The sequence below is a fragment of the Pangasianodon hypophthalmus genome, chromosome 26, assembly GCF_027358585.1.
Source record: "Pangasianodon hypophthalmus isolate fPanHyp1 chromosome 26, fPanHyp1.pri, whole genome shotgun sequence".
Lineage (NCBI taxonomy): Eukaryota > Metazoa > Chordata > Actinopteri > Siluriformes > Pangasiidae > Pangasianodon > Pangasianodon hypophthalmus.
In genome coordinates this window covers 352,501-371,553 of record NC_069735.1, presented here as the reverse complement: position 1 = coordinate 371,553, position 19,053 = coordinate 352,501, and the positions used below count along the sequence as shown (strand labels likewise).

Below are 19,053 nucleotides of genomic sequence, written 5' to 3'. Positions count from 1 at the left end.
AGCGGAATCCGAGTGGAAGACTATTTACACACGCAGCCGTTTGCACTGTAGAATAAATCCCTCAGATGGTCTCCACGGTGACGCTGCATTCTGGACTCTGATTGGTCAGAAGGTGATGCGTTCTCTATAACTGCAGCTCTGACGGATAGTGAAAGACAGCTACAGCTGCTATAACGTAACCGATAACAACAACATGTTTCTCAGACGTTCCGCAACATTAAGCGGATAAAAATTAAATAAAAAATATGTTCTTTAATTAATAAAGAATAAAAACTGCTATAGAGGAATAAAACCCAAACAGGGTGGTAGCAGTAGCTCTGCTCCATCACACCGTGCTGTCGTTGATTAGTTTCCTATAACAGCACACGACCCAGTGATTTATTCTCAACACTTTGTGATAGTGGTTACGTTACATTCACTAAATAACTTCGTAATCAAACTGTTAAAGAGTTAACGATAAAATAATTAAATAAGATGATCCAGTGCAGTTGGAGTCGTGGAGAATAAACCTTTAGTTGGTGTTGATATAAAACTTTCTGATAAACTTTAATGTCATCACCGCTCCACTCATTAATGCGACTTTATTTTAACGAGATTGCGTGATTATTTCCGTGAATCATCAAGTGTAATTATAGAAAATGAGGCTGGAGCCTGCACCAGACACCATGAAATTAGCTCCTGACTCGCGCGCTTAAACACTTCCTGTTCCCGGCTGAAAGAGCAGGAAATGCCATCACACTGACACACAGCTGATTTTACACTTTACCTCCCTCTCCCAGCATCAGCCAGGACCCTTTACTGCGCCCGAAACATAACAACTACAACTACTACTACAATAATAACAACTACAATAACAACAACTACTACTACTACTACAACAATAACAACTACAATAACAACAACTACTACTACTACTACAACAATAACAACTACAATAACAACAGCAACAATAATAACATCTACTACAACAACAACAACTACTACTACAATAATAACTACAACAGCAACTACAACTACTACTACAATAACAACAGCAGCAATAATAGCAATAACTACTACAACAATAATAACTACAATAACAACAATAACAACAACTGCAACAATAACTAAAACAGCAGCAATAATAGCAATAACAACAACAACAACAACAACTTCAACTACTAAAATAACAACAACAACAACAATAACAACAATAAAGCAAGAAGAAGAAGAAGAAGAATAGACAAAATGCTTTAAAGTTTTCATTAGATTAAATGAATGAATGAATGAAAGGAAGGAGAATAAGGACTAAAACGTTGGGGTTGTGCTGTTACAGGAAACTAATCATCGACAGCATGGTGTGATGAGTTACTGTTAGCATCCTGAAGCTGATTATTTTCTATAACAGCACGTCCCCAAGTGTTTTATTCCTCTTACACCACAGCAACTCTCCAACCATTACAATGTTCTATTCATTAATACTTTTTATCCGTTTATATTTACAGTTAACGTTGTGGAAGTCGTGACTCACGTTATAGCAGCTACAAACAGTCGTCCCCTCGCTGGCTCTCTTTTCTCTCTCCCTCAGTTAATAAGATCAATAATTCTACACAGGTCGTGTTTTTGTTACCAAGAAACCGCAAAGAACTCCTCTGCACTGACACTGGAGACTCCTTCCATAAACATCACATAAATAAACGTTTCCTGACAGAAAACTACGATTTTTTAAAATCTGTTTATGTGGAGCGTCCGTCGTGTGATGAGCTGTTACTATAGCAACACATTCTGACCAATCAGAATCCAGAATTAAACAAGTAGTAAACAACACTGTTCTTGTTAAAGCTAAAGCAACAATTCTGCGGTATGTTTACGTGATTATTAATATAATTATTAGCATTCAGGTTATTTCTAAGCCTCGCTGAGCCGCTGATGAAGAGCTGGGAGCAGTTTATCCCGGGAGGAAACGGAGACTCAGCACGTGTACAGACGTAACTCTCATAACGACGGCGTGAAATCTCACGTTAGTAAGAGTGATTACAGAGCCGAACCACGGAGGAGTTCAGAGAGAAGAAAGAAATCAGAGCAGGTCTGAGGAAGCTCAGAGATTCTCTACATTAACTTCACACACCAGCTTCAGTTAATAATAAACACAATCATACGGATTAATAAATAAACTGAAAATAAAGATGAGGAGGACGTATGGAGCTGATGAGCTTCTCACAGAGCATGTGGAGGAACACAAACGAATTAATTCACTCAAAAACATCTCAATAAGCCTGCAGGATTTCACTGCTTAATGCAGTGCAGAGAAATAAAACACGACAAAACATCAGCATTTCACACACACACACACACACACACACACACACACACACACACACACACACACACACCAGAATGATGAAAAGGCTCACGTCAAAAACGTCACATGTGCAGGATCTTCATGGGCGTGATGCGCAAACAACAAAAAAAAAAAAAACCCAGGCTGAATTTGTTGGTTTGATCAGAGCGCCCTCCTGTGGTCAGGATTATTATCATTATTATTATTTTTTATTTTAGAAACATTCCATTTCATTATTAATCCCTGCTTTGGGATTGATCAGAAAATTCCAGCAGTTTATCAGAGGAAGTGAACGTGTTTCTGATTCGCAGCTTTAAACAGAGAAGAAAAACATCAGCATGATACGACTTCCTGTTTACAGCACATGAGGACGGAATGATATCTCGAGACATCACGTCCTGATATTATTGGAGCTTTATTAATAAATAAACGTTATTTATACTAGAGATTTCATTTCATTTATTAAGTAAGGAATAAAACACTTACGGGTGTGCATTTGCAGGAAAATAATCAACAACAGGGTGAAGAGATGAAACCTGACGCAAATTACTGCTCAAACCTGAAGCTGATTATTTTACTGTAACAGCAACTTGCTGATGAGGATTCATCAAGGAACCATGTCATACTTTTTATCCATTTATAGCTACATTTGGGTGGGAAACGTTGATATAAATATCAAGCTAGAAAACCTTATCAACTGTAAAATGGAGAACAGACGATGAATAAACACGTTTACAGCCTGCTAACAGAGTGCAGGCAGAAACGCTAAACTCCTAAACGTCATCGTTTCTCTTCCATATTAATCATTAAAGGAGGGAAGAAGTCGAGAGTTTGTCTGCTCTCTCACACAGTAAAGCGGTTTAGCGTAGTTTCTCACAGGCTTCATGTGTCAGAGCTAACGGCATCGATATATTACTCAGTAAATGTACATTTACTCTTTCTCTGTCTCACACACACACACTCCACTCACACACACACTCACACACACTCACACACACTCACACACACTCACACACACTCACACACACTCACACACACTCACACACACTCACACACACGCGGCTCGACTGTAGCAGCGTGATCACAGCAGCAGCTCCTGAGGAAATGAGAACTTCTACTGATCGACAGGTCTGGTGTCAGAAGAACGGCAGCCGTGAGCTGATAAATATTCCTGTCGGACAGACAGAGTGTAAACTGTACACGGCTCATCAGTCAGAACTGCTGAATGTTTCAGTAGTGTCTGAGAGAACCGTGTGGAGAACGCTGACCCGCGTCCAGCCGCTGCAACCATCTCCGTATCTTCAGGCTAGAGAACAGCGCCGTGGTTTTACTGTAAAAATGCATAGAATTATTACAAGCTCAGTAATAAAGCAGGACTTCAGGAGTTCAGGAGCTCAGACTTCAGGAGCTCAGGAGTTCAGGAGCTCAGGAGTTCAGGAGCTCAGGAGTTCAGGAGCTCAGACTTCAGGAGCTCAGGAGTTCAGGAGTTCAGGAGCTCAGGAGCTCAGGAGCTCAGGACTTCAGACTTCAGGACTTCAGACTTCAGGACTTCAGACTTCAGGACTTCAGACTTCAGGACTTCAGACTTCAGGACTTCAGACTTCAGGACTTCAGACTTCAGGACTTCAGACTTCAGGACTTCAGGAGCTCAGGACTTCAGGAGCTCAGGACTTCAGGAGCTCAGGACTTCAGGAGCTCAGGACTTCAGGAGCTCAGGACTTCAGGAGCTCAGGACTTCAGGAGCTCAGGACTTCAGGAGCTCAAGACTTCAGGAGCTCAAGACTTCAGGAGCTCAGGACTTCAGGAGCTCAGGACTTCAGGAGCTCAGGACTTCAGGTTTTGTGTAGTGTAGATTCTGGACACGTTCCTGTGTTTACATGATCACTAAATATAATTCCATCTAAATATCTCAGTGGTTTTAACTCCAAACACACACAGTCACAGACAGACTGGAACACTTTACCTGCTATTTATTTATTTATTTATTTATTTATTTTAAAAATCATGATCAAATTGTAATATTCCACATGTTCCTCCTCGACCACTGAAGATCCCAAAGTGTTTTTTTTTTGCAAAATATGGAAAAAGATCATAAAAGATTGAAACAGTTTCGACGTCAATAACGAGTTAAAGAGCGTCTGATCTTCGTTCCTTACCTGATGTTGAGGCCGGTGGTCTGGCCGATGTTCTCCCAAGCCTGCAGCTCCTGAGCTAATTTCTGTTAAAGGAAGTTACGATCAGCAGAAGTGTCCATGCTACGTGTCGTTAGCCATGTTAGCACAAGTCTCTGTGCCGTCATATTTAATTTAATTCACAAGAACATGTATGATTTCTGCTGAAGCGGATGAAGACTAGACACACTGACTATACACTTCTACACTACTACACAAACAAACACTCAGTGTTGTGCTGTTACAGGAAAATCATCAACAACACAAAGTTACTGTTACAACTCCAAAAATGATTATTTTCCTAGAACTGCATGTTTCTGATTGTTTTATCTCTTTAATATCACAGCGATTTGCTGATGATTACATTTTTTTTATTAATTAAAGAATGCTGAACTTTTTATCCATTTATAGTTACATTTAATGTCACTGAAACAAGTTCTCACTTTACGTTTAAAAAAAAAAAAAGCAGCTTGTCAGGTTACTGAGAAAACGTAAAGTTACAGCTGTCCCTCTGACACTGGAGACTCCTTCCATAAAGGTCACATAAACACACGTGTCCTTAACATAACGTGTGTGTGTGTGAGTGTGTGTGTGAGTGTGTGTGTGAGTGTGTGTGTGAGTGTGTGTGTGTGTGTGTGTGAGAGAGAGAGAGAGTGTGAGTGTGTGTGAGACCTCTTTTTCCAGTTCCAGCTTCAGTTTCTCTTCTAGAACCTTCTCCATCCTCTCCAGCTTCCTCCTCAATCCCTCCGTCTCCTCTTTCAGCAGACTGCTGTTCTCCTGCGTCTCTCTGGAGGAAGAAAGGATTTAAAAAGACAGAAAGAAAAGACTTGAGCAACGACAGAGTGTATAAACCTACTTTCTAAAAGTTTCCAGGACACACACACACCTGAGATAAGCGTTTTCCTCCTGCAGATGTTTAATTTCTCTCTTCAGTTCAGGAAGCCTGGACACCTCGGTCTTCATGTTCTTCACGATGATCGAGTCCTGCTCCTGGAGCTCCAAACGCCTCTTCAGTTCCTGCACAGAGAGAGAGAGAGAGAGAGAGAGAGAGAGAGAGAGAGAGAGAGAAATAAACCATCCGGTCTATGAGGACGTCTGATCTGAGCGTGCGGATCGTCTCATCACCCTGCACTCGTTTTTCCCGCTCAGGTCAGATGTTCCTCACGCTCAGACGTTTAGCACTCACAGTACCTTAATCCTGATCTCACTCTCAGTGTTGGATATCTGGGACGTCTGCAGATTCTGGTACTTCTGATTCACCTCCTGGTACTTCCTTTAAAAAACCAGACACCACATTTAATGAAAAACAAAGTGCTGATGATGTTAAAACACACTCAGAGTCTCAGATCAGTACTTCTGCTGCATCTCCAGCTGCTCCTCTAAAGCCTGCTTCTCCAAATTCTGCGTGGAGAATTTCGACTCCTGGATCTGTAGCTTCTGGTTCAGTGTCCGGATCTCGTCCTTCAGTTCGCTTATCATCTACAGGGAAAAAAAAACCTTTTAAAACACTGAAAGTAAATAATAATAGGAACAGAATCGCAGCAGGAATGTTTCTGTACCTGACTGGCCTCGGAGAGTTTTCCGTCCTTGTCGTGCGCTTGTTTCTGGAGCTCCTCGACGTTCCGCTTTAGGGATTTATTATTATCCAGCTGTTCGTTCAGCACTTGCAGAGTTTTCTCCTCTTTTTCCTCCAGACGCCTGACCTTTGTCAGCAAGTCCTGGTTCAGGTCGACTTGCCTCTGTGATGAAAACAGATACGAAATATGTCCAGCAATTAAAACCACAAGAGAGGAGAAAACACGACAGTAAGTGAGAGATCACTGGGACGAGGAGAGTTTCTATAAAAAGTGGAAGTGGCGTTGACCTGTAAATCCCTGGAGCTGTTGTGAGCCTCTTTCTCCAGCTCGATCCGCGCTCGTTTGTGGCTCAGCTCCATCTGCTGTTTCTCCTGAGTGAGCTGCAGCAGGCTCGTCTTCGAGTGGATTCGTTCAGCTGCTTCCTCCATCTGCACACGCAAACAAATATTCCACAATATTCTAAACAAAAGAGCTAAAACACAGAAAACACGGTCAGTGCAAAAAGAGTCGACTCCCAGAAAAAGTCAAGGAAAAAAGAGTCGACTCCCAGAAAGAGTCAAGGAAAAAAGAGTCGACTCCCAGAAAGAGTTAATATAAAAAGAGTCGACTCCCAGAAAGAGTCAAGGAAAAAAGAGTCGACTCCCAGAAAGAGTTAATATAAAAAGAGTCGACTCCCAGAAAGAGTTAATATAAAATATAAAATAAGAGTTAATAAAAGAGTCGATTCCCTGATCCCCTGATCCTAGGCACTGAAAACAGTGACTCAACTCAAAAGCTTTGGAGTCGATTCCACATGAAATGATTCACTTCACTCAAACACAGCATGCAAAGTGAAGTGAGAGTCAGCGTTAGAGGCGGGTTTCAGTTAGAGTTTTTCACACCGATCACAGGGAGAGCGATTATTAAAAATAAGCGTAATACTGTGACTTTACGTTATTGTAGTGCAGTTAGAGTCATATTACTGAATTAAAGTTAAAGACTTGTGTAGTATTTAAATGCTGGAAACATTTTCAATATTATTGTAAATATAAACTTTTTAACTTTTTATAAATATAAATCTCCCAACTAATATATTAATTTCAAAATAAGTAATTTATTTAATCTCCATTGTTCTGAATAACCTCCATTTATTCAAACATCGTGTGACTTTCTGGACCGAAATGAACAGCGGTGTATTCTCAGTAAGAGCACACACACGCTGAAGAGCTGGATTTACTGCTGTGTGAGGGTAGAAGAGAAAAGGAAAGCAGCAGCAGGTAGCCGTGACGGACCTCGACTCTCTGTGTGTAGAGCTTCTGAAGGTCGCTCCTGCCGTACGCGGGCTCGGGATCCAGCAGCGAGCGGTCAGGACGAGAGATTAAACTCTTAAAAGACTTCAGCGTGGAGAAGATGATGGTGTCGTCCTCCAGATCACTCATCTTGGAGAAAATACTCGGAGCTCGTGTTTTACTGCAGAGAAAGACAACACCTGAGTAAAATAAACATGATGCAGGAAAAACAAACGTCATGAGTTATGATGCAGCACATGAGCTCAAATTTACTAAAACATGACACCCATGAGCCAGATTTACACTTTACAGTGTAGAACAGGACTTCCTGCTCGGCTAGACTCTTTCATACACACTGTGTGTGTGTGTGTGTGTGTGTGTATATATATATATATACACATACACACACACACACACACACACATACTGATAGCAGAAGGTGCTGTAATGGTCTGTAGTGGTCTGTGATGGTCAGTGATGGTCTGTGATGGACAGTGATGGTCTGTAGTGGACAGTGATGGTCTGTAGTGGACAGTGATGGTCTGTAGTGGACAGCGATGGTCAGTGATGGTCTGTGATGGACAGTGATGGTCTGTAGTGGACAGCGATGGTCAGTGATGGTCAGTGATGGACAGCGATGGACAGTGATGGTCTGTGATGGTCTGTAGTGGACAGTGATGGTCAGTGATGGTCTGTAGTGGACAGTGATGGTCTGTAGTGGCCAGTGATGGTCTGTAGTGGACAGTGATGGTCTGTAGTGGACAGTGATGGTCTGTGATGGACAGTGATGGTCAGTGATGGTCTGTAGTGGACAGTGATGGTCAGTGATGGTCTGTAGTGGCCAGTGATGGTCTGTAGTGGACAGTGATGGTCTGTGATGGACAGTGATGGTCTGTAGTGGACAGTGATGGTCTGTGATGGACAGTGATGGTCAGTGATGGTCTGTAGTGGACAGTGATGGTCAGTGATGGTCTGTAGTGGCCAGTGATGGTCTGTAGTGGACAGTGATGGTCTGTGATGGACAGTGATGGTCTGTAGTGGACAGTGATGGTCAGTGATGGTCTGTAGTGGCCAGTGATGGTCTGTAGTGGCCAGTGATGGTCTGTAGTGGCCAGTGATGGTGAGATGGCTGTGTAAATGTAAACTGCCCTGTTCATGGAGCCGGGTGTATTTTAGAGAAACATCTTGAATGTGTTTATAACAGTAATGTGAAGCCTGGTGCAGTAGTGTAATGCGGTTATGTAATAAACTCCTGCAGGTTCTGTAACTGATCAGCGAACAGCGCTAGTAAACAGCTCAGCAGCTACAAACCGGCAGTTTATCAACTCTACACGGTACAGCAGGCGTTCTGTAGCTTAGCGCTAACACTCCGACAAACTGCAGGACAGAGAAATAACACATCTTTTACATTTACTGCAGAGAATTTAGAAAAAAGTGAGTAAAAGTGAGAGAAGAAGCTCACCAACTGAACGACTCTGCTGAATCTCCCTCCGTTTACAGCGCTGCTTCTTCTCCTCCTCTGGATATAACGCGGTGTTGCGTCACTTCCGCCCCCTAGCGGAAACGTCGCGCACTAACCACTACGGCTACTGCTGCTGCATGAAGCACACATTTCACCACTTTAACCTGAATTATATCAATAAGAATACTGATTTACTGTCTAAAAAAACACCCATAAATCAGACTCAGTCAGAATAAATCTAGTAATATAAAAATATAAATATATTTTAATCTAATTTAAACGTTTATTACTCCTGTATACACTGAAACGCTGGAAATCTCTACTGAATGAACTCAAATGTGACTCATTCGATTCAGCAAACACGAAACTACAAATACAGCTTACAGTTCATTAAAAAATAAACAAAATAACAAGTAAACATGAAGCATTAAACATGATTTAATGTGAAATCTGTAAGGATATGTAGTGATTTGTAATGAAACCCGTCAGGAGGAACCGAACACAAAATGAATGACTTAGGAACCGATACCGAGTCGTTCACATTAGTGACTCGTTCAGAAGAGTGAATCATTCACTCACTCAGGACTTGAACCAGCGTTAATGCTTCCGGTTTCAGAGCTGAATCCTGAACCAATCCGTGCTGAACACAGAGTGCACTACAGGGCGGAGAGGAAGCTCACTATGAAGTGCAGTAATGTGGGGAGCAGGAAGTGATTCAGGAGTCGCTGCGGGTTCCGTGGACGTGTCGATTCCTTGCATCACTTCCTGCAGCCCGGCTCGCTTTAACTTTAATAATAATAATAATAATAATAATAATAACAGCTTATAATCTGCTTGACAGGGTTTAATGTCAGAGATGACGAGCTCAGGTGTGGACACGCAGACACTTTGTCTGTTTGATGTGGACGGAACTTTAACAGCAGCTCGACAGGTGAGTGTGTGTTCAAGAGCTAGCGTTAGCCAGCTAGCTAACTACCTCCATCACTAATAACTCCTAAAGAGACACAATTAATGCCACTTTTACAGTTTATGCACTGAATTTGTGATTTATCTTTCAAGATCAGCTATTTCAGTGTATTTGTGTAGTTATTGTGATATTGGTTTTGTTTATTTTAGAGTCATAAGCTGAATGAATTAGTTTGACAGCAGGGCGCGTTCACTAGCACACACACATTCACATCACTGAGTGTTTCCGAGTAGTTTAGAGGAGCTCTACATGACTTCATCACGGGCCTTAAACGTGAAAAACAACATTAGCAGATAAATCAGTGCTGCTTTAATGCTTATTTGATACTCTGTACTGTCACAAAATGTGATTAATGTCTATTAATACTGCTAATGCACTGTAGTGAACGTATAGTGGTAGTGAACACACAGATTTTTCACTTATTTTTCAGAACACTAGTTTTGTTTAAAGTTTGTGTTTTAGTTTTTATTTTAATGAGTGTTTATTATCTCATGCAAAACATAGCTCAGGTGGTGTTAGCCCCGCCCCCTGTGGGAGAGTAGTATGAAAATATAAATGACTGTCGTGATCCGGTAATAAAACTGTATTGTATGTGTGTGTGTGTGTGTGTGTGTGTGTGTGTGTGTGATGTGTGTGTGTGATGTGTGTGTGTGTGTGTGTTAGAGAGCCACTCCACACATGCAGGAGTTCCTGAGTAAACTGAAACAGCGGGTACGAGTCGGAGTCGTCGGAGGTTCAGATCTGAATAAGATCAAGGAGCAGCTGGGTGAAGACGGTGCGAGAGATGATCACTGGGATTTATTGATTGATTGATTGATTTTCTGGAGCACTAATTAGACAAGATAGTTACTAGAAGTGATGATAAAGACAAAAAGTCTATAAAGTTCAGGGGATAAAAATAATGTTTATATGTTGACTGTCATGAAATTCTAATTATAACACCACTTTGTGTGTGTGTGATGTGTGTGTGTGTGTTGTATGTATGTGTATTGTGTGCGTATTGTGTGTGTGTGTGTGTGTGTGTGATGTGTGTGTGATGTGTGTGTGTATTGTGTGTGTATTGTGTGTGTATTGTGTGCGTGTGTGTGTGTGTGTGGTGTGTGTGTGTTGTATGTATGTGTATTGTGTGTGTGTGTGTGTTGTGTGTGTGTGTTGTGTGTGTGTGTTGTATGTGTATTGTGTGTGTGTATTGTGTATTGTGTGTGTGTGTGTGTTGTGTGTGTGTGTTGTGTGTGTGTTGTATGTGTATTGTGTGTGTGTATTGTGTGTGTGTGTGTGTGTGTGGTATGTGTGTGTGTGTGGTGTGTGTGTGTTTGCAGTAATCGAGCGAGTGGATTACGTTTTCGCTGAGAACGGTTTGGTGGCCTACAGATTCGGGCAGCTCCATTCTGTACAGGTACAGACACACACACACACACACACACACACACACACACACACACACACACACACACACAGCTGCTTTAATCGAACAGCCCTGTGCAGTGCAGGTTTCTGTGGCTGTGTAACTGAAGTGATTTGTGTTCGGTTCCTCAGAGTATTCAGGCGTATCTCGGGGAGGAGATTTTACAGGATTTCATTAACTTCTGTTTAGACTACATGGCCAAGATCAAACTGCCCAAGAAAAGGTGAGTGACATTAACAAAAAATAAATAAATAAATAAATAAATAAAACATCTTATTTCCCTCTAACAGCACGTCCCCAAGTGTTTTATTCCTCTTACACCACAGCAGCTTACCAACAATTACAATTTATTATTTCTTAAAGAACAACACGTCGTACTATAAACGGATAAAAGTGTGACGTGTTGTTTAATGAATTAAACTGAGATTATTATTAAAATCGTGAGTGAATTGCTGTGGTGTAAGAGGAATAAAGCATTGTTAACGTGGTGTTAAATACACACCTATAGACGTTCCCTCGTGTGTGCTTTACTCTGAGCTGTAAAATGTCGTCGGAAGCGTATTTTAGCGTTTCTGAAGGTTTCTGAACATTTCCCTTCCCAGAGGCACGTTTGTCGAGTTCAGGAACGGGATGCTGAACATCTCTCCTATCGGCCGGAGCTGCAGTCAGCAGGAGCGACTCGAGTTCTTCGAGCTGGATAAGGTGCCGCGTCACACACCACACCTGCACCGCGACCTTCACGCTACAGCTGAGCGATGCGACCGTGTAACATCGGCATCGCGATGAATTACGATACGATACACTTTTCTGACATCCCGTGGATATCCTTATTACAAATATTTTATTTTTTTAAAATTACAATCTGACCAGAAGCAGCTCATTCTGATATAAAAATTCAATTCAGTTTTATTCATATAGTGTTTTTAACAATGAACATTATCACTCAGCAGCTTTACAGAAATGTATCCCTAATGAGCGAGTCAGAGGCGACGGTGGTGAGGAAAAACTCCCTGAGACGACATGAGGAAGAAATCCATATAAATATAAATATTTAAAATTATTTAGAGATTTTTATTTGTGTGCATTTCAATGTTTTTTTTTTTTTTTTTTTTTTAAATAAAAATGTTCTTTTTCTAAATATCTGAAATAAAAGTGAAGGAGCTGTTCTCAGTCCTAACGAGTATGAGAGAAATGCCTTCGAGAGTCGAATGATGTGATGTTCGAGTCGTATCGCTCAGCACTGCTGCACACACTGAACACTTCTGTTCACTCCAGGGTTCTCCATCACATAAAGGGAACCCTGTGGAGAACCCTGTGGAGAACCCTGTGGAGAACCCTGTGGAGAACCCTGTATGAAGCGTGTACATGCTGTGAGATCAGATCAGTTTCTCATGAAACGTTTCTCCTGCAGAAAGAAAAGATCCGAGAGAAATTTGTGGCCGTTCTGAAAGAACAGTTCCGGGGGAGAGGACTGTCTTTCTCCATCGGTGAGTGTGTGTGTGTGTGTGTGTGTGTGTGTGTGTGTGAGAGAGAGAGAGAGAGAGAGGGAGAGTGTGTGTGTGTGTGTGTGTGTGTGTGTGTGAGAGAGAGAGGGAGAGTGTGTGTGTGTGTGTTTACTTTATTAGATTTGTAACACTAGATTGATGATGTTAATTGTATCAGTAAATAAACAAACAAATACTAAATAAATGAAATATTAATGTCAGAAATAAATAAATAGTGATGTCTAGATTGTTAATTGGTGAGTGTGACATCAGCTCTTTCTGGGGGCGGAGCTTATTGAATTGAATTGAATCCTGTCCAATCACACTCAGAACATCAGACGTTGCTGTAAGTGTGTAAACAATCCGTGAGAGTTTAGCTTCAGTTTCTCCTGCTGTAACGAAACAGATTTATTTGCTGATACACAACGTCTTGGGTGTGTGATTTCTTTACCCATTCACTCAGTGGCGTGTGTGTGCGTGCGCGCGCGCGTGTGTGTGTGTGTGTGTGTGTGTGTGTGTGTGTGTGTTACAGGAGGGCAGATCAGCTTCGACGTGTTTCCAGAAGGTTGGGATAAGCGTTATTGTTTGGGAATCGTAGAGAAGGACGTGTATCAGACCATCTATTTCTTCGGGGATAAAACTAAACCGGTGCGTCTCCTGAACTCCAGCGTGAAACACGGAAACCTCACGGATTAACACACGGAAGTGAAGAACGTGCAGGAGGGAAAATTCACTCCTGATGACTGTGCAGTACAGAATCATGTTTGAAGTATAAATTAATTCAGTGTTTGTTTGTTATTCAGGGAGGAAACGATTACGAGATCTACACAGACCCCCGAACCATCGGCCACGAGGTCACGTCACCCGAAGACACGCAGCGGATCTGCGAGGAGCTCTTCTTCAGCTGAGTTCTCTCCGAGTTCCTCCGCCGCACGAAGGAAGCGCGCTGAGGCTTCGTGACTTAAACGTCACCTTACTGGAAACGCAGCTGACTCTGAACCTGGTGCTGGTGTTCACCTCCAGTTACTCCTTTAATCAAGTTTAAATCTAATCTCTCTCTCTCTGCACAATACACACACGCCGCGTTTCAGGAGACCTGGCGTTGAATCCGTGTGGAATTTTCTGTTACTAAAACAGTCCACAACGTCGCCGTCTGACTTCGTGTCACATTTTAATCCCTCAAATTGTTGTTTGGTCTTTTGGACTGATTTGGAAAAAGGACACGGTCGTGATCGTGCGTCCGTCTCACACACACAGATTTATAGAAATAAATAAAGTAAATGTTCTCTCACATGCCGTATAGGCCACAAAGCACACGCTTGCAGTCATACGGTTTAAAAAAAAAGTTTTTTTAATTAGAAATATAAGTGTACATATAAAATGAAATCCTGGACTGCAACTATGACTAAATAATCAGAACATATATATAAAATAATCAGTATATTGAATAATCAGTGTATAAATATAATAATAATGAGTGTGTGTAGATGTGATTATGGGGTAATGTGTGTGTCAGATTTTATCAGGTTTGGGATTTTAATAAATATATTCAGGAATGTTCTTTTGGCACGGAATACGTTGAGGACCTGGGGGTTTATGGGTTTGGGCTCTGTGTGTGTGTGTGTGTGTGTGTGTGTGTGTGTGTGTGTGTGTGTGTGTGTGTGTGTGTGTGTCACTGTAGAACTCACTACAGCGGTGTGTCATTTTCTTGATGTCACGTGGAAGAGGAATCGAGTCGTTTGCTGCACGTCTGTTGTTGATTACTGTAAGAGTAAATGAATGAAACAGTGTGATTTGTATTGAATTAAAGTTATTGTTCTTTTTTATTTTTTCCCCTCAATTAAATTTTCAGGTGATAAAACTCAGACTTCATGCCTTATTTCACAACCATTTCATTTTTATTTTTATTTATTTTACATTCTCAAAATGGTGTACGGTTATGGGAGACTAAATACACATGGATTTACTGGGATTACGACTCGACTGTCTTTTTTTCTCTCTGCATTAATAATCGCTCGGACTGAAAAAGTCTAAAAACTGTTAATGCGTTTAAAGTCCTGTAAAATAAAATCTCGTTTCACGTGGAGCTGACAAAGTGAGACTATGAATTTTGTATAATAGAATTATGTGTAAAATCAAAACCTGGCGAAAATGTAAATGTACTAAACACACCACAGAAAAAAAGAATTTTATTGAATATAATTTTTATACAAAATTCATATTCTGATACGTTTATCAGCTTCGACACGCCACCATTTTGTAACAAATACAAAAACAGTAAGAAAAAAAGTCTCATGGAAAAATCCCTAACAGACTTCAACACATCACAGCTTTTGAGAAAATATTTACATGAAGAAACTTTTTTAAAAAATTCAGTTCATCTTCAAGAACGCGTGTCGAGTAAAAAATATCAGCCGACATTAACAGGGTGAACTTTCTCCATTTTCATCCTGATTAATGGTTTATTACGTTACAGTCTGGATCTGACTCTCGTCATGGAATCTGATCTCACACTCGTGTATAAAATCCAACAGGTTTGGTTGAGGAGGAGTCGGAGCGCCGGGCTCAGCGGATGGGCCGGTACTGGAAGGCCATGGAGGCGGGGTGGAAGGCGTGTGGAGGAGGGAGGGGCGAGTGCGCCGTGTGTGGCGTTAGCTGGTGGTGTGTGGCGAGGGCGGGGTGGGCGGGGTGGGCGGGCAGAGGAGAGAGGGCGGGGTGGGGCGAGAGCGGAGTGGGCCGGGCCGGGTGGATGTAGGGATACACGCTGGGCTGGAACGCCGCTCCGTGCGGAACCACCGGACCGGATATGACCAGCTGTAACATACTGGAAAACACGTACACACAAGAACAGCGATGAGACTCACAGCCAGAAATACAGAGTCAGACACTAGGGGGCGTGATGGAGCAGAGTTACTGTCTCCACCCCCACGCCGATTAACCTCCTGTAACAGCACAGCCTGAAGTGTTTTATTCCTCTTACACCTCACCAATATACCAACAATTACCATTTAGAACGACACTTTAATGAACTTTTTATCTCATTATAGTTACATTTAATGTTAAACGAGTGAGTTCCTGTTGTCGCTTTCGTTACAGCAGCTATAAACACTCGTTCCCTCACCAGCCGCTCTTTATTCTCTCTTCACGTTAACAAGACAAAAAAAAATAATCATGCTGTTTGTCGTTTTTGTTTCCGAGAAAGCGTAAAGCAGCGTAAACTCCTCTGTCCTGAAGAATTCAGAAAACTTAAAGTTACAGCTTTACCTCTGACTGTTACAAAGCGCTGACACTGGAGACTCCTTCCATCAATGTTAAATAAATAAACATCTCCTTACGAGACATCAACCATCACACGCGTTAGTTTATCCGTTTATTATCAGTGGAGCGTCTGCCGTACGCTACCCTGAGAAGGAGCGGTTACTATGGAAACGATAAGGTGTTCCTGTAACCCTGCGCTACGGTCAGAGCTGCTGTTACAGAAGATCAATCGCGTTAATAAAATAAAGGTGATGGTGCTCAGTGCTGGAACTCACTTGTTATGAGGCAGACGCGAGCACAGAGTTCTCAGATCCTCTGAAAAACACAAAACAGAAACAGAAACATGAACGCTGTCCGAAACCATTTTACTGGAAACTCTCACACGAACACCGAGTCCATCCCACTCACCTCGGGAACACAGCAACGCTCCTGTCGCCATGGCAACCTGCAGGGCCTGGGCCAGCCTATCCAGAGCCAGCTGGATTTGATTGGCGGCGTGGAGCGGGTTGAGTTCCTCCACCAAGCCGCTCACTTCCTCTACGAGAGCGGCCACGGACTCCACCTGCAGCACGGCGAGACGGCCGAGCAGGTTCTGCTCCGTCAGGTGCACCTGCGAGAAGCGGAAACCGCGCGATTAAAGTCCACACGAGACGATCTGAGAGGCGGGACACGATTCCACAATGTTTGAGTCTGAGTGGAGTTTGAGTCGAGTCTCCTTCACCTGGAGAGCATTTACCTGGATGAACTCACCAGTGTTTTTTTTTATCTAGTTATGGTACCATACTGGTGTTGCCATGGAAACTCTGAGGTGTTTAAACGTGTTTGTGACGCTGTGAGAGTAACAGGAAGTGCACCTGTAGCATGAGGAACACCTGAAGAACACTCAGGTGCAGCTTGGAGTACAGCTCTTCACACACGGCCCCGTTCTCCTGCTCCAGCTGCGCGCCGGTCGCCGCTGACTTCCGGGCTCTCTGCGAGGCGAGCGGCGCCTTCACACACCACCGGAGCAGACCCGCGAGGGGCGTGACCTCCAAACACCCCAGCGGCAGGCTGGAGGTCAGGGGAGTGTTAATGAAGGTCAGCAGGAGCAGCCTGGGGTCTTCTGTGATCCAACCAACCACCATGTCCAACAGGGAGGGGGGCGGGGTTAACTCCTCTACACACACACACACGCGCACACACACACACACGCGCGCACACACACACACGCGCGCACACACACACAGGCACACACACGCGCACACACACACACACACTAATATAAACCTCTGATTTGAATTAAAGCTGTACTGCTGCCAGATCTGCTGTAACACAGGAGGAATCAGGTGAGTGTGTGTGTGTGTGTGTGTGTGTGTGTGTGTGTGAGTGTGTGTGTGAGTGTGTGAGTGTGTGTGAGTGTGTGAGTGAGTGTGTATGAGTGTGTGTGTGAGTGTGTGTGTGTGTGTGTGTGTGAGTGTGTGTGTGAGTGTGTGAGTGTGTGTGAGTGAGTGTGTGTGTGAGTGTGTGTGTGTGTGTGTGTGTGTGTGTGTGTGTGTGTGTGTGTGTGAGTGTGTGTGAGAGTGTGTGTGTGAGTGTGTGAGTGTGTGTGAGTGTGTGTGAGTGTGTGTGTGTGTGTGTGTGTACCTGAGGAGAAGTCGTACAGGGCGGTGACGGCGGTGATGAGTGTGTGTGTGAGTGTGTGTGTGTGTGTGTGTGTGTGAGTGTGTGTGTGTGTGTGTGTGTGTACCTGAGGAGAAGTCGTACAGGGCGGTGACGGCGGTGATGAGTGTGTGTGTGAGTGTGTGTGTGTGTGTGTGAGTGTGTGAGTGAGTGTGTGAGTGTGTGTGTGAGTGTGTGAGTGTGTGAGTGTGTGTGTGTGTGTACCTGAGGAGAAGTCGTACAGGGCGGTGACGGCGGTGATGAGTGTGTGTGTGTGTGTGTGTGTGTGTGTGTGTGTGTGTGTGTGTGTGTGTGTACCTGAGGAGAAGTCGTACAGGGCGGTGACGGCGGTGATGAGTGTGTGTGTGTGTGAGTGTGTGAGTGTGTGAGTGTGTGTGTGTGTGTGTGTACCTGAGGAGAAGTCGTACAGGGCGGTGACGGCGGTGATGAGCTGGCAGCAGAAGCGAGGACTGGCTGAACAGACGTTCTGCAGCGTGCTGATGGAACCCGGGACTAACGTGCAGTAATCATCCACCAACACCAGCGCCAACCGCACACACCACGCAGAGTGCGTACGCTAAACACACACACACACGCGCGCACACACGCACGCGCACACACAAAGAATTAACATGACAAAATAAGACAAACAATTACATACTACAATAAACAACGTGCTATCTGTCCTCTTCCTCATACACAGATCCACACGCTGTGATTGGCCAGCGTCGCTGTGATTGACAGGGGACAGAGAGTAAGCCCCGCCCAACCAGACAGCACATCCAATCACTATCTCTTAGACTCCCGGATTCGATGCTACACTTTTCTGTTGTGTCACTCAGCCACGGTTCGCCGTATCGCCATCGGAGTTACTGTATCTCCATGGAAACGAGGTGGCTTCTGATCGCTAAGGGGTGGGGCCAGAGAGTGCCTGGCCCCCTTAATCGCTGCTTACTGTTTTTATTTTAACGTACACGCTGATGTGAGACGCGGAAGCGCCGCGCTGTTAGAGAAACGACAGCAGACAGAACGTGGTGTTGTTGTTGTTGTTGTTGTTGTTCGCACCTGCAGCCAGGTGGCGGCGCACTCCAGGATGGGCACGCGGCACACGGCGACGGCCATGGACACCAGTTTACCCAGCGTGGCCATGCGGCTCTCGTCGGCTTTGTTTCCCTGCAGGCTGAAGAGCGCCGAGAAGATCACCTGCCTCACTGCGTCCTTACTCTGCTCCTGGAAATAACTGCACATGATCTCCAACAGCTGCAGCTCCTGAACACAGCTCATCCTCTGACACACACACACACACACACACACACGTTAGAGAGCGTTAATAGAGTTTCCAGCTGCTCGGCTCACATCTGGATCCTTCTCTCTCTCTCTCTCTCTCCTCACCTTGCGCTGTGTGTTCCGGTCCTTGGGGACGTGGAATATAAACTCCTCCACCAGCTCCACCGTGCTCTTGTCCAGGCCCGGGGCGTTCTGCAGCGTGCTCCCCAGCGCTAT

General features: G+C 43.7%; 3 protein-coding genes across 3 annotated transcripts in view; 1 reads left to right on the top strand and 2 right to left on the bottom strand.

Annotated features, from left to right (window-relative positions):
- Positions 1 to 8,940, bottom strand: part of mad1l1 (mitotic arrest deficient 1 like 1) — a 49,838-nt gene extending 40,898 nt beyond the window's left edge. Inside the window, 9 exon segments of the mRNA XM_053229948.1 lie at positions 4,477 to 4,538; positions 5,164 to 5,278; positions 5,378 to 5,508; positions 5,683 to 5,764; positions 5,846 to 5,970; positions 6,051 to 6,230; positions 6,356 to 6,496; positions 7,340 to 7,517; positions 8,799 to 8,940. Coding sequence (XP_053085923.1) covers positions 4,477 to 4,538; positions 5,164 to 5,278; positions 5,378 to 5,508; positions 5,683 to 5,764; positions 5,846 to 5,970; positions 6,051 to 6,230; positions 6,356 to 6,496; positions 7,340 to 7,486 — 983 coding nt within the window. The 5' untranslated portion in view covers positions 7,487 to 7,517; positions 8,799 to 8,940.
- Positions 8,941 to 9,472: 532 nt separating this feature from the next.
- Positions 9,473 to 14,519, top strand: pmm2 (phosphomannomutase 2). Its single transcript, XM_034300321.2, has 8 exons — positions 9,473 to 9,729; positions 10,429 to 10,540; positions 11,085 to 11,161; positions 11,302 to 11,393; positions 11,773 to 11,872; positions 12,582 to 12,657; positions 13,187 to 13,302; positions 13,458 to 14,519. Exons 1-8 carry the CDS (start codon positions 9,646 to 9,648, stop codon positions 13,560 to 13,562), a joined length of 762 nt encoding a protein of 253 aa, XP_034156212.2. The 5' UTR covers positions 9,473 to 9,645; the 3' UTR covers positions 13,563 to 14,519.
- A 289-nt stretch (positions 14,520 to 14,808) lies between these two features.
- The window catches only part of ints15 (integrator complex subunit 15), a 5,095-nt gene continuing 850 nt past the window's right edge, over positions 14,809 to 19,053 (bottom strand). The window contains exons 2-8 of the mRNA XM_026928952.3: positions 18,943 to 19,053; positions 18,616 to 18,837; positions 17,962 to 18,127; positions 16,767 to 17,068; positions 16,321 to 16,522; positions 16,188 to 16,227; positions 14,809 to 15,478 (exon numbers count right to left, since the gene is read on the bottom strand). The exon at positions 18,943 to 19,053 is cut by the window's right edge and continues 77 nt beyond it. Coding sequence (XP_026784753.1) covers positions 15,220 to 15,478; positions 16,188 to 16,227; positions 16,321 to 16,522; positions 16,767 to 17,068; positions 17,962 to 18,127; positions 18,616 to 18,837; positions 18,943 to 19,053 — 1,302 coding nt within the window. The 3' untranslated portion in view covers positions 14,809 to 15,219. The remainder of the gene's footprint in view (positions 15,479 to 16,187; positions 16,228 to 16,320; positions 16,523 to 16,766; positions 17,069 to 17,961; positions 18,128 to 18,615; positions 18,838 to 18,942) is intronic.

Coding starts and splice junctions, on each gene's coding strand:
- pmm2 (XM_034300321.2), top strand. CDS start 9,646: ATGTCAGAGATGACGAGCTCAGGTGTGGACACGCAGACACTTTGTCTG. Junction 10,541..11,084: donor GGAGCAGCTGGGTGAAGACG/GTGCGAGAGATG, acceptor GTGTGTTTGCAG/TAATCGAGCGAGTGGATTAC. Junction 11,873..12,581: donor AGTTCTTCGAGCTGGATAAG/GTGCCGCGTCAC, acceptor TTTCTCCTGCAG/AAAGAAAAGATCCGAGAGAA.